We start from the raw sequence: 14,435 nt of genomic DNA, 5'->3' as shown, positions 1-14,435 counted from the left end.
AGATAAATATTCCCATCCTAAATGTTGTGGCCTGGTAATTTACTTTTTCGCTTGATTTCGTATTAAAGGCGAATACTTGACAAAACAAATGTGCCTACTGTAATATCTTTTTGCTGTCAATTAAATCTACCAAAGCGCCCTATCTATCATCCTTTTCTTTGAGAATTATTCGCGTACTTTAATATCCGGATCACGCGTATTTCAAATATCTTCAACAAACTATTTATCCGAATATATTCGAGCCTCGCTGTCGCGTAAATTAATACAAACCGTTGAAAATCTTTCCAGATATCGCACGTTTTTACATTTTTCTCGTTTGCGGACATTATACAAATAAAGAATAAATAAAGACTTTTGCTAGTAGCTTGGAGATTCTTCCTTATTCAAGTTCAAATACTAAAATTCTTATTCAAGGTTGTCGATTAATTGCCGAAGAAAAAACAACGCAATTGAAACGAATATAGGAATCGTTTCTATGACCGTATCGCTATAATCGTATAAATGTAAATGGCAATGAAACGGAAAATAAATTAATGTAAATGTAAGTCAAAGCTCGATATCTGGTTTTGAAGCGCACGGATTATACGAGATTAATACCACGAAAAGAAATAGAAGGGTTGATATCCCCTTCATGGAGACAATCGAGTTAATTAACGCTTTAATGGCGACACGACGCGCATACTATATTAAACAAGCGGCGTGTCCTTGCGGCGATTAAAGTATTACCGTTAACACTTTCAACTTTTGCTATCTTTATGAAATAAGGAGCTGCCTGTGGCGAAACTGTGGCGTATTTGCAAAACTACCATAGTCTCGATGAAACGTGTCACGGTAAATTGATGCGTTAATCTATAAGATCTTCGGCGTCCCGTTTTCATCGAATAAACGTAATCGTTCGAATAATTAAAACACGTAAATCGTTACTTTCTGCAAGAGTTAACGCAATGGGATAACGTAGATATTATTATAGCGTGAGTTAGCGAGGATCGAACGGAAAAATATTCGGATTAAAGGGGTGGCGCATGCGAGCATTCTGCAACACGTTTCTACGGTCGGTCGTAATTTTTGTCGTTTGGTGATTGATCAATTCGTCTGGCTGAGCAGTATTTTCCCTCTTAAATCTGACCGTACGCCGTGACACGGCGATCAAGAACGAGAGGGATACTTCGTAGGCATTTCAAAACGGTTAATCAACGTAGCTGTCGCGAGTACGAAGCGAGGAAATGTTTCGCGTGAATTCCGGCTGATCGATCTCGTACGAAAACCGAACGAATAGAAAAATATCGAAACATCGAAACCGCGATATAGGAAGATAAGGTGCTCTAATAAGATTTTCCTCGTCATTTTTTGTACCAAGGAATGAAATTGCTCGTGAAAAGTCGCTTGGTGGTTTCGTCAACGGCTGAATCGCATTCGATATGTGACTTTAAAAAAGGAATCGTTACGTGCAACTTTTCCTTCTTCTCTTTTTCATGGAAACAACGTTATTATACAAATGTCATTATATAAATTATCGTTAACAACGAATTGAAATTTTAATTACAAGCATTTCGATTCGGCAAGAAAGACGATATGTAATTAAAACGCTGATCGATATTTCCAATCGTATTAAGCCGATTTCAGCTCGATGCAAGATAAAATTCTACGTACGTACGTATTTCGTGTTTCCGTAAGACCAAAATATTTAAGATGTAGGTAGATATAAAATGCCAAGTAACGACTTATTTTCAAAGGAACTGCCGCGCTAGTTGCACATATACGTGCGTATATTACGCATATATACGCATAAATGTATAGGAGGATATAACATGCACGAAGGTCCAACGAATCTTTCGAGACGACCATTTCCGGTAAAATGCGTTCATCCGATTTTATGGCAGATGTACGCGTCCGTACACGCAGTTACCTGCACTCGTGCGAACGGGATCGTATTTGCCGCAGTGCAGGAACACCAGGAACAGCAGGATAGTTATGCGCCAGCCGTCCCACGGTGTACTTTCGTGCCACTCGGCTCCGCGAGGACCATTCGGTTATTCATGCGTTCCGGGGCGATTGGTAGGGCTCGTTGCTTCGTCCGAATTACGCGTATAAATTGCGCAGTTTCCGAATCCTGCAAACGAATACGCCGTTGCACTTGTAATAAACTTTTTCCCGTTCGACGACTTTATCCGTTGTTCTTGCGACGATCGAAGCGCTTCGCTCGACGTAAGGACGTTAATCGTAAAAGACGGAAAATACGTTCGATATTCTTGACAAAACGTTCTCATACAACGATATTAGGATGCTTGGCGTTTCGACTCGTCGACAAAGTTGCCACTATTATTCAAAGATTATTCAAAGATTACGCAAGTAGGAAGTCGATAGATTCGGCGTGCGTGTCCTCGTTTCCAATTTTTCACCATTACTTAAAGTTTTCCCAAAAATTTGTTGCCATTTGACTGATACGTATTTTGGTTACTGGTAAAAGTTGCCTAAAAAACATCGACATGTACCACACTGCGTTCTCAAATTTTTCACGCAACGCTGAAAGGCTTTGCCTTTGTGGTACTCGGATATTTTTGACTTTAAAACTCGGTGATAACGCCACGGAATCTGGGCTTCAATTTTTTAGAGCGACTTTATCGATTCCATGCCTGCGAATATTTTTCAACGCCGTAGAATTGCTGACAATGTTATTAAAGTATAGTTGCTGGTGCATGTACACATGGTTGCAAGTATATTATCGCTCGCTACTTCCCTTTGACGCGATCTAATTTTAATAAATGCGACTAGCGGCCGAGCGAGAAAATTATTTTTCACGAGTACGAAGGGTTGCGCGCCGCCGGTTACCTTGCGTAATTACAGGGCACAACAAAGTAAAACGGTCAAAAAGAAAAGAACAAAAAAGGGATCAAAAAGAAAATCCATGCACGCGATAAAAGTAGAAACGCTATACCCGACACAAAATACGTACATGGGAGGAAACATGAAAAAGGACGAAGCATCGACGAGAGTTATTCGCAAGATCTGTTTCGCGATACATTCGGCCCTTCTATAACACGGTTAATTCGTTCGCCGTTGTATCGAAACCTTGTTAAGCGAAATCAAAACCGTGCGATGGAAACGTTCGTGCTATACGAGGATGGTCCAAATTTATTAAGTCGTACTATATGGAATCGCGTCGTAATTTTTGCACCGTGTTATATCGAAACCGTGTTTTCAGAGTACCGTGGTATAAGAGAGTCGAACGTATTTGATACGTGTTCTCGAATCGATACTTGCGAAAAATCTGGCTACGAGGCGATATATCGAAACCTTCGATCGTGTCGTTAGCTCGCTATCGTCTATAAAATACGGTTCCAAGGATTCGCTTCTGAAAATCGCAATCTTTTTTACAATTCTTTTTACGTTTTTGCTTTCAGAAGAAGCTGTGCACAGTACTCGCTTAATCGAAACCGGTACTTTTCAAGAATGGCTGACGCGACAAGATTCGAATCCTTACTTTGATACGTCGGTTCCGTCGAACATGACGGGCCTGGTTGGGAAAACCATCCAACTCGTTTGTAGAGTGAAAAACCTCGGAAACAGAACCGTAAGTACTTTGGTTATTGACTCGTTACTTTGAAATTATTAAATTTAACGTTGCGTTTGCTCGGTAACAGAATAGGCAAATAAACAACAAAAAAGATCGTGGCGATAGTTACGAGCACGTAGTCGATGGTCAAAGACAATCTCGTCGAAATCGATTTCCCAGAGAATGCACGCTTTTCTTATCGTATTTCGAGAGCTTATAAATCTTCCGTCTTTGCTCTACTTTTACCTTTCAGAAATAAACCTGACGCTTGTTTTCCATCTTTGTACTCGTACGATCGATCTACCGACGTATAAATGTCTCGAGTTGTCGAAGCAACGTCGTAGATATCGTCGTGATTATCGAAAAGTCGGAATTAGCGTCAAAGGCGTACACGCGTGTGATCCTGACAGCGGGGGTAACGCAACGTTTCAAACGCAAGAGCCGGTTCACGAAATCGGCATGTATAACCAGCCAGTCGATAAACGAGACGTCAAACATCACGCGTGCTGGGTCAACCGATTTGTTTGCGTGGCACGCGTACGGTCCCAAGAGTGGCATGAAATCGGCTAAAACGTCAACATTTCGCTGATAGTGGACGAATGGAACGCTTCGTAGCGTCGAATTAATCCGCGAATTACGGTGTCGCGAAGGGATCGTGAAACGTTTCTAAACGATTGTTTGCGCAATTCCGTTTGTCGTCAGAGATCGATAGAGATGAATTTGGCACATCGAAAAGCGGCTCGTTATACCAGTTACGTTTCATCGGACCGAATTTCAATTTGCGCTATTACGACCCGAATTAGACGGATAATCTTAGAAAATTCTTCGCTGTCGATTACTTGCAAATTGCGGTGAAATGATCGACCGATGTTTAATGCGCGTACGATGCGTCTTACGCATTTATCGGTAGATCAAGTTTATTAACCGGAAAAAGAAGAAACGCGTTTATAGATCGTTCAAATCGAACAAATACAGCGTGTTACGTTTTTCGTCTGCAATTTCATCCGTATGCAAAACGCGTGTGTATAGCGTATACGCGCAACAAAACTACGTACGTGCGTACTGACTAGTACGTTTCGATGATATCGTACAGTTACGTCCACGCGTGCGATGTAACCACGACACGAGTAAAGTCGAGATTTTTCAACCCGGCAAAGTTGCACGAGGAAACTGATTGATTAAGAGACGATATTCCGAGGAGAAAAGTTTACTTGGCACCGCTTCGCTTTCCGTCCCCTGCTTCAAAAACTGTATTTACCTTAAAAATTGGTCTCTTTTGCTGAATACACGAAGGTTCGCACATGCGACGTTTCCAAAGCAGGTGCAAACACTTCTGCTGAAAACTCCGGAGTTAATCCGAAGCGAAGAACGTCGTAGGTTCGACTCGCGATATTTGTTTGAGAGCAAACACACGTCGATGTATACGATGTATACGTTAGAAAGAGCGAATACATAGTTGATTTTATTCACATCGTAAATGCCGCGTCTAAAGTCTAAAGTACAAACGAAGCAGTTTGTATCTATTTATTTCCATATCGTTTGTTTACCGATATAAATTATGTATTACATATGTACATAGTTACTTTTTTATTTAATCGCATAACACGTATTAATTTATAAATGGGTCTATATAAACGAATTTTCGAACTGCGCACACTATATTACCGTACCACATAACGTATCTCTCAATTCCGCTAATGCACGTTAATTACTAATTACACGTATGTTGAATATAATATTTCAAAATTAAAATTAAAGAGCAGGAAGTTTGAAAAACACGGAGAAATATTTCTTGTAACGTTGTACGGAATAAAGATACTTATCTTTTTATCGATATGGGCGTAACAGATTTAGAAATATTACGCGAAATCTAAACGTAATTTCAGTTTCATAAAGTCGGTTTCAGACGGTTACTAGGAAATTCATGTATTTGCGTAATGGTAAAGCCTTAAGCTGTATAGCGGTATTCGTAGTAAATGATGAAATATGCACGAGCTTGGCGTGTCTTTTGCGCTGCTACACTTACGTTGGCAGCCAGATGATTTTCTATTCCAAAACCTATGCGAATTCTATCTCTTTCGTCGAACGTTATAACGTTTAATAACTCGAATACATTTTTGTTCTTAATTTCGTAATTATATATATTTCCATAAGGTCTCTAGTGTCCTGCTTGAGTTCGTAATCGAGATTTCGTAATCGCCATAAAATAAAAGAATCAACTGGAATTGAAATTGCGTCGGTAGGAAGGAAGAACGAAATACGTACATCGTCAGCTTCCACTTGTAAATCATAAAGCGTTAAACGGGCGCTATCGGTAATCGTTTGTACATCGAATATTACAGGGAGATAGGAAATATGGTCGGATGCAAAGTGGCGTGCGGATCGCGTACAGAGATTTGTGACGATTGCTCGGCCGCAGATAAAATGACCAAGCGTAATCTATTAAAACTACGAAGCAGTCGCCAAGAACGATTCATCCTTCGAAAGGGAAATAACTCGAGTACTAATGTTATTGACTAGATTTCGTTCCGATCTTGCCTTACGTCATCTTGCACACTCCTCGTTGAAACTTTATCGATTTGCTTATCCCACGTCCGAATAAAAATCATCTTCGAATATTTTTTCAATTTTCCGTATGCCTGCTATCGTAGCTAATTGTGGATATTGTCGTGACAAATTTTGCGCAGCAACAAGCTTTTATACCACTGTCTACTACATTGTATTCGACGATTCAGGTAGGAAGTAAAGTCTCCCACGACGTATTTAAAAAATCATCTTGCTTCTCCGCTCCTTACTCTCGATAATATACAGTTCCGTAAAAAATAGAATAATGGTTATGATGGAATGTTTCTAGCAAGCAAAATATCGGTACAACTATACGGTATGCCGTTAAATTTTCATTAGGAAAGATAACATTTACGACGCAACTTTCGAGGTAATGCAAATACAGTAGTTCTCCTTTATTCCGTTGTAATAAACCGGCGAAAGTATATAAGCCTGTAACGAATTCCGGAAGGATAGAAGTAATTGTAAAAACTTTAAAGCTAAAAATATATCCTACTAGTTCGTGACTCGGCTGTGACACGGTGATTCTGGGAATGAGGTTTATGCAGCCGAAAGCATCGTGTCCCTGTTACGCGAAAACGTTCTGAAAATTGAACGTGACCGCGCGATACGTTAGTTGCGAGCGAAGAATAAAGGATCAACGAGGAGCGTGGGCAACGACGTTGTGCGATTTGGACGGAGATGTTAACTCGAAAACGTCGGAAAAATGACGAAAGTTGCTTAACTCGTCCGCGAGATAATCCATTTAAGGTAAACGTACTTTGCTCGTGAATTAAACAAACACAGAGAGAACAGTTTCACTCGTACGGTAGTAGTAAAAGGATTGATTCGTAAGTGACGCGAACCAACGAATCGCGCGAGATTAACGACGTAGCCTGCCGCTGATAGAAAATAAAACGATTCCGTAAAGTAAACGATGGATTGTATCTATAAAGAAGAAATGACGTGTAAGCTTAACGGCTTTGGGTTGAAAAGTAATGGTGTAACAGCGCGAGCAGGTGCTAGAGGAAGGAAAAGGGGAGAAGTAGAAGTTGTACGATCCAATGTTATAAAAAAGAGTGCGCAACCGGTAATAAGCCGATGTCGAAAGATGTCGAGCGAAATATAATGCAACGTGCTTCGCATGCCGCATTATCTTTGGATACGACTTTTTAACGCTGGCACTGTCTCGCTCGTAAAGCCTTGAAAAACGGCTTCTTCCAAAGAAATTCGAGCAAGGTGCGCGTCGCAGAAAACTTTCTTACGCGATATCGAGTTAATTTTCTTCTTCGAACCGTCGAATCATAAAAATCCAAGGAATCGCTGCCTTTACAACTTTTTCTTTCAATTTTTACGAAATTGTTACTGAATCTTTAACGTATCATCGGAGAGCGTTAAGCGGTAAGTAAAGAAAAGGAAAAATGGAAAGGAAATTAACTCGCGCGATGTAGCGAAGCATGTCTAGGAAAAATGAATATACGTAGAATATATCTTTTGTTAGGGAAAATGGCGAATATACACGTACGTAAGTAGGTTTTGCCGTATGGTTTTGTCGATACTCGTGTGGCAATGTTTACGATATTGCGGCCTGGAAAAAGCACGTAAGCGGATCGTTTCGCGTGTAATCATTTTTGAATTTTAGGAGGCCCATTAATCTCCGGAATGTGGTTCGTTCGACTTTTGTCGCGTGCACAGTTTGGCGCGGGTTAGATTAGCTCAGCCAACCGTTCCAAATGAAAACACAGTGGCTAAGAGTGCACCTGTTTTCTTCCTTTTTTTTTCTACGTTTATACTCGGTCCCGTAACCTACCTGCCCCAAAAATGAACAGAATAATATCGATATCCGTACACGATAATATAATCGAGATTAGCGATGAAATAGCGGTATGCTTTTAGTCGAGTATGCAATGAAGTTTACTTTTATTCACCGGCGATGTAACTTTGCTAAGAACAATCGCGTTAATTAGATCTGTTTCCTACGGTCAGTTTGGATACCGTGATAAGAGGAATATGTACGTGTTATTTGTCAGGGAAATCATTTAGGAAATATTCGTTTCGTTGATTTTAGGTTTCGTGGGTAAGGCATCGAGATATTCACCTGCTGACGATCGGTCGGTACACTTACACGAGCGATCAACGTTTCGAGGCGATGCACACGCCGCACACGGAGGAATGGACATTAAGGATACGATATCCTCAGAAGAAGGATTCTGGTATTTACGAGTGCCAAATATCCACAACTCCTCCCATCGGATACTCTGTTCATCTCAACGTGGTCGGTAAGATATCCTTTAACCCGGATAGAACTCTGTTACTCTAATTAAATTACCATGGCGAATTACTCGAACCAACTTCTTCCATGCTGGTCCGCTTAAATCGAATAACTTTTCTCGCAAACGTTTTCTACGTGACACTAATGCATAGAATTGCTTACCCAGCGCAGACGCGCGCGGCTACGTACAAAAGTTTGACTCGCATCACGTCGTAAGCAAATCTCGAGGACGAAAACTCGGATAGAGGTGACCTCGGTTTTCTCGTTTTAACGGACGACGCGAGGTGTTGCGGGCGAAATTACCACGCGAATATCGTAACTTAAGGGCACACTTATCGTCCCAGACTTTGTAACCAAACAGATATCGCGACAATCACGTACGTATCGGCGGCTTAATCGTACACGCGACGACGGTTACATGAAAGGAAACGCGTTATTATTCTAGCAACGTAATTATACGAGCCAGTAAGAGCGTGTATCGAGCGACGTTCAAGCAACGCGACGAGAAGAGAGGAATAGAGGATATGGAATCTTCCGCAGGTATAAACACCCTAATGACAATGCGGAAACACCGTCGAACGTACACTCTGATGCCGTCTGACGAAACCATCTATTAATTTGGAGGAAATGTTCGCTGCTGGATCGTGACATAGTTATAATTATTTGCTCGCAATCATTGTCATCGAACCGAAGAAGTTTCTTTCTTACAAGCTAGATTAATCTTTATGGCAGATATCGTGTTTGATGGAACGAAAGATCACCCCGATATTCTTATAGTCGCTCGAACGCGTGAAATATGAAAATACGAAAAGCTTCTGGACAAAGTGTATGTTCGGGCTGCAAAATTTGTTATCCGAATGCGTCTTGTCAAGGGTGTTTTGGCTCGCTGAAGCTGGAAACGAGGGTCGTTTTTCACAGAAACGAACGGTTTTGAAAATTCCGCCGTACGAACATTTGGCCGGAGAAAATCTTAATTGTAGAAACCCGCGTAAGACTACGATCATACAGAGCGATAAGCTCTGTAAAGAAAGCAATGGCGCAGTATCTGATCGGCACGATCGAACCTGATCCATTACTCGCGATTCACATACGTCAAATGTATATACGGAACAAAGCATACAGTAGGTCACGAGTATCAAATTGTAACAAGCGACCCTGATTTTCGGCTTCAACGACCTCAAAAACCCCTGATAAATGTCACTCTGGTAGAATACTTTGCAGTCTGGATGCATTTATTTACATTTGTTACGATTACAAGCGCGATGTACTTTCATAATCGATCCTAAACATCTCCCGTTCTGAGAGGCCGCGGAATCAATTATCGCTTAATTACTTCACACGATAATTTATTTCCAGCTACAAATCGGAAATCTCATCTTGGTTACTTTCTATACAACCCAAGTAACTATCAAATGATAGTTTCTGCAAGGAATGTATGTACCGCTAGAGACGAAAGTTTTGCGAAGGAATGCAAGTTCTGTAAGCGCGTTTGGGAATTGTAAATTAGCACGGTAACGTTCGTTACGTGTTCTGTGTTTTCGTCTTTAAGAAGAAGTACCTGAACGTAGCTAATTCGAACGACATCCGAAAATATCGTAGGTTCTTAAGCTTCTTCGTGATAAACGAAAGGCACAAGAGTTAAAGGTCGGAAGGAAAGTAGCGAAAACTAAAAGAAGAAAAAGTGGAGGTAATGGTTGATCCGATAGAATGGATAAAGTGGATAGAATAGGAAGGAAAGGATATCAAGAGAGGATTCTGCCGATTTTTCCTCTTTCGTTTCTTTTCACGAGCAATAGGTTCATTAGCCTCGACGATAATTGTCTCGCTGCGTGACTCGCCTTTGCAAAATCCGTTCGATACTCGATGTCCGAAAGAGTCTTCCTGCTATTTTCTTGTCCTCGTCGGGTGGAAGTCGTGGAACTCGTAAGAGCGGTCCTAACTCCTACGGTAAGAGAGTCCCAAGATATACGGATCTGTGTAACGCTAGAAACAATCGCTCGATTTCTTTTTTCTTCTGTTCGGTCTGCAGGATTTTAGCGGTAGCAACTAGTCCGGGTCCGATAATAGCCAGTGACATTGATCGATCGCCAACCCTGGAGATCGAACCGGATATACCGATGATCCAGGAACAAAACGTAGCCTACTAGAAACGAAAAGAATCGCGTACATATACGTATACGTATGTAGATCGTGATCGATCCGGCTGGATACGATGGAATTTAAGTATCTGCCGATCTGTCGCGGTTATAGCGTTACAGTTCCGATTCTTCCAACTTATAGGAAATCCTATGAAATCGAATCGCGAAAATAAGATCGATAGAAATTGTAAACTTTCCTCGTTTCCTCATAACGTTAAGAAAAGCTCTCTCTCTCCCTCTCGAATTTTTAATCGTAGAAGATACTTATTCCGCGAATGGAATCGTAAAGTACAGAAACAAAGTCGAACGAAAAAATAACTATAATCAGTCGCGAAATGTAAACTGTGGATACGAGTTCGATCGAGATAGTCTGCGTAGCTTTAAGAATATTCGTTGCTTCGTGCTTGCTGGTAAAAAGAAATAGCTGTATATCGAGGTGGAAGCAGACAACGCCGCTAAGAAGCAAGGAGCGAACGTTGATTTGGAATAACGGTGCACGTGGCTCGGTGTATCGTGCAAACTCCGCGTATTTACACGAAGTTCGAAGGTAGAAGCAGAGAGGCGAAAAAAGAAACGGTGGAGAGTCGGATACGTCTTTAGGAAAAGCTCAAAAGGTGTTGGACAAATTGTTCATTCGTGGCAAATCGACGCCAGTTCCCGGTTTCTTTTGCGACGTCTAATAAAGGAACTAGACTAGAACGAATCGAAAAACAATTGCCGAGCTTTCAGCGGCATTCTTGGCACCCGATACCCGTGAAATTGCTGCGACAAATTGAGTCTTTCTGACGACAACAACAACGGCAACATCGACCTTTTCCTCTTGGTACCTGCTCCTTCTAATACTCGTCTCGTCTTTTTCTTTCTCTTTTTCTCTTGCTCGTGCTCGAACCTGGAATGCAAGCCAGTTGCATGGAAAAGAAACGACTCCGTCGCTCGTTTCGTTGTCTCCTTTAAAGCTTCCCTTCTTGACGAAATCGTTTGTTTCGCTGCCGCTCCTCCTCGACTCTGCTCTTGCTCGCTCGAAAACCGCGCAATTTATTTATAATTCTTCGAAAAAATTCTCGTCGACTCAAGCAGCAAATCAAAAGTATATTTTGCGCCGGGAAGTTTCGTGGCCGTTCCATCTCTCTGCAAATTGAATTTGCGGAATCGAGTCAAGACATCATTTGCCACGACTTTCTCCTCCGTTTCACCGTCGGCTTTTAATTCCGCGAAACGAACTTCGTTTCTGCTAACACCAACAAAAAAGGAAAGGTATTTAAACATTTTTACCTCGGAGCTCCATTACAGAAATAAAGTTAATTCCTTGAATGTTAACTTAAAACACGTCCGTTGTCATACTTCTTGCTATTCGAAAGTAACAGTTTTACGGGCTTTTACCAACGTATTTCCCCGCTGAAATTTTCTTTTAATTATTCGGTTTACCTTGCGCAGGAATCGTTCTTTAATTCTCCGTGAAAAACATTCGACAAGCATTCCCGGAAAATGTACCGCGCTCTATTCAATACGTTCCCTTTTATTAGCCACCCTCTTTTCCCTTTTTACGAATTCACCGCAAGAAAAGGATCCGTGATCCGTCGAAACGATCACCGTTTACATTTATAGCCTCTTTACGATCGTCCCTTGTGTTACTTTTATCGCACGCATCGCAATTGCCGTGTCCAAACTACACGAACTTTGCGATAATCGCAGAAAATTATTTGCTGTAAATGCCGCAGGCATTATCGATCTTGACTGTAACGCTGTTTGCGTACATTAATTATCACCGTTTTATCAGAGATTCCGTTTCTCACCGTTTCCGAAATCTCGTTGCATCTTCGCGTTTCGTTAATTCCTATTTCGTTTTTACCATCGTTCGATGATATTAATAAATCGCGACTATTTATACAGAAAATAAACGAGAGGTATAAACCGAAGGTATCGGAGATAAATTTTGTTTAGAAACGTTGTCTGTTTTTGTTCGATCGAAACGGGGCATTTCTCGTGTTTGAAACGTTCCTATAATACGTATTTTATTCATCGTTCCAATTTACCTTGGTTCGCTATAAAAATTCCAACGTTCGCTGAGAGAAGAAACAATTTGCACGAATTTTTTCCTCTTTTGATTGCCTATTTCTGTCGTTTAATTAATTAAAGCACAACGCCGAGAAACTTCGGTTGACGCCAAGCTTGACGAAAGAGGAAGCGAGAGAAGCAGAGTCCAGTGCTTTCGATCGTTTTTAATTTAATGAAATATCATTGCACGCTAGGAAGTTGAGAAAGCAACGAAGGATCTTGGCACTTTCGATGCATACCGGGATCGAACGAGAAATCGCGTTCCGATCGTACAAGTTATAGAATATCGATGACGTCGACGACGACCAATGCGATCGACCGGCAATTGCGAATTTTGACGTCACTGCGGAGGCCTTTACCTTTCGATCTTCTCAACGCAACGCAAACCAATATCTGCTTTTCGTCGTACGTCAATTTCCTTAGCATCGGCTGTTCGGCCAAGTCGTCCTTCGTTCGCGAAACGAGAAGAAAGAGTGGTGGAAAGGGCTAGTGCCCAACAATTACGACTCATTACCATAGAAATTTGGTAATGGCAGAAGCGTAACGATACACTGCTGTGTATGTTAAATTTATATTTAATACACTTTTCAGGGGAGAGAAGAAAATAAACAGAGTTCTTGCATCGAAGACGAGAAATATATAAATTTCATTACTTGGTCAATTTCATTACTTGCCAAATATTTTCTGTAAAATGTAAGCTACGATGCTGCAATTGTTTAACAAATATACCGAAAGTTTAACTCGTTTGTATTTTCACGGCAATTACACCGAATATGTAAATGGATCGGATGAATAATTAACAAACGATTACCTCGTCCTCCGTTACGATTTAATAACGATATTCACACCTGGAATATTGCGGTTGAACCACAATAGATAATCATCGAAATGGCGAGCATAGAGACGAGTCTGCGTTTTCCCGTGAATACACCGAAATCTCCGTCTCCTTTCGCATAAATTAATATCAACGCCTGAAACCGTATAAGACAAACGGGGAAACTGTTTGAAATAACCTGACGTGTATTCGAGTTGTTAATGTTTTGGAGCGCTCGGTTTGTATCGTGGCAGCCAGCTGTTCGAGTACTCGACTCCGTACGGTGAAGATTCTTCGCAAATACAGGTTGAAGAGTCTTGTGCAAATCGGCCGACAGGATTATGAATTGAAATACGCGGGCCACTGGTCTCCGATAAAACTAGATCACGATATTCTCCAGAGGCATGGAGAAATTGCACGTTATACGGCGAATGCGAAAACCTTGTACGATTGATCGATCGTGCACGGTAAATGAATGGAAGACGGCAAGATTTAAGTGAATTAGGGTTGGTTCTCGTGACCTCGACGGAATTAGAAACAATTCCCGACTCTTGGCATCAATCTTATCAACGAATTCATAAAGACGAAGAAGTGGATAAAAATATATGTATGTGTGTTTTTCTACCATCTTTAACGAAATGTTGCGATTAAATTGGAATCGGAACGAATCGAAATTTGTGTACGTGTCTTTCGTATCTTTCAGATATGTACAGCGTTTTCTAGGAAAGAGGCGTTATAAGATTCGAAAACTGCAATAAATTATGCATCTTTGAATAGGACGTAAAAGCTTTTTTACTTCCAGGAGTAGAAACTTTCGAAACTCTCGTATGCGAATAAATAAAGTTAAACGAATGTACCACTTTTATCATTTTAACGTATCTATATTTTCTGGCAGAAAAAAAAACTTAACGCGGAATAAATATAAGAAAGGGAATAAAATTAATTGGCTTGAATCCTTAAATTTGCAAGTCGAGTTGTTTATATATTCCATTGTGAAAAACATCGAATGAATAATTAATAACGTGATTTCGTTGATTATAAAAATTCATTTAAATGTAT

The 14,435-nt window shown here is 40.8% G+C and overlaps 1 protein-coding gene across 3 annotated transcripts in view; it reads left to right on the top strand.

Annotated features, from left to right (window-relative positions):
* The window catches only part of LOC126915130 (zwei Ig domain protein zig-8-like), a 100,005-nt gene that overhangs the window by 70,578 nt on the left and 14,992 nt on the right, over positions 1 to 14,435 (top strand). For all 3 annotated transcript variants that reach the window (XM_050719564.1, XM_050719563.1, XM_050719562.1), the window contains 2 exons: positions 3,402 to 3,571; positions 8,166 to 8,376. In XM_050719564.1, coding sequence (XP_050575521.1) covers positions 3,402 to 3,571; positions 8,166 to 8,376 — 381 coding nt within the window. The remainder of the gene's footprint in view (positions 1 to 3,401; positions 3,572 to 8,165; positions 8,377 to 14,435) is intronic.

Source organism: Bombus affinis, chromosome 4, assembly GCF_024516045.1.
Source record: "Bombus affinis isolate iyBomAffi1 chromosome 4, iyBomAffi1.2, whole genome shotgun sequence".
Taxonomy (NCBI): Eukaryota; Metazoa; Arthropoda; class Insecta; order Hymenoptera; family Apidae; genus Bombus; species Bombus affinis.
Note: the sequence above shows the minus strand (reverse complement) of the source record. Positions and strands in the feature narration are given on the sequence as shown.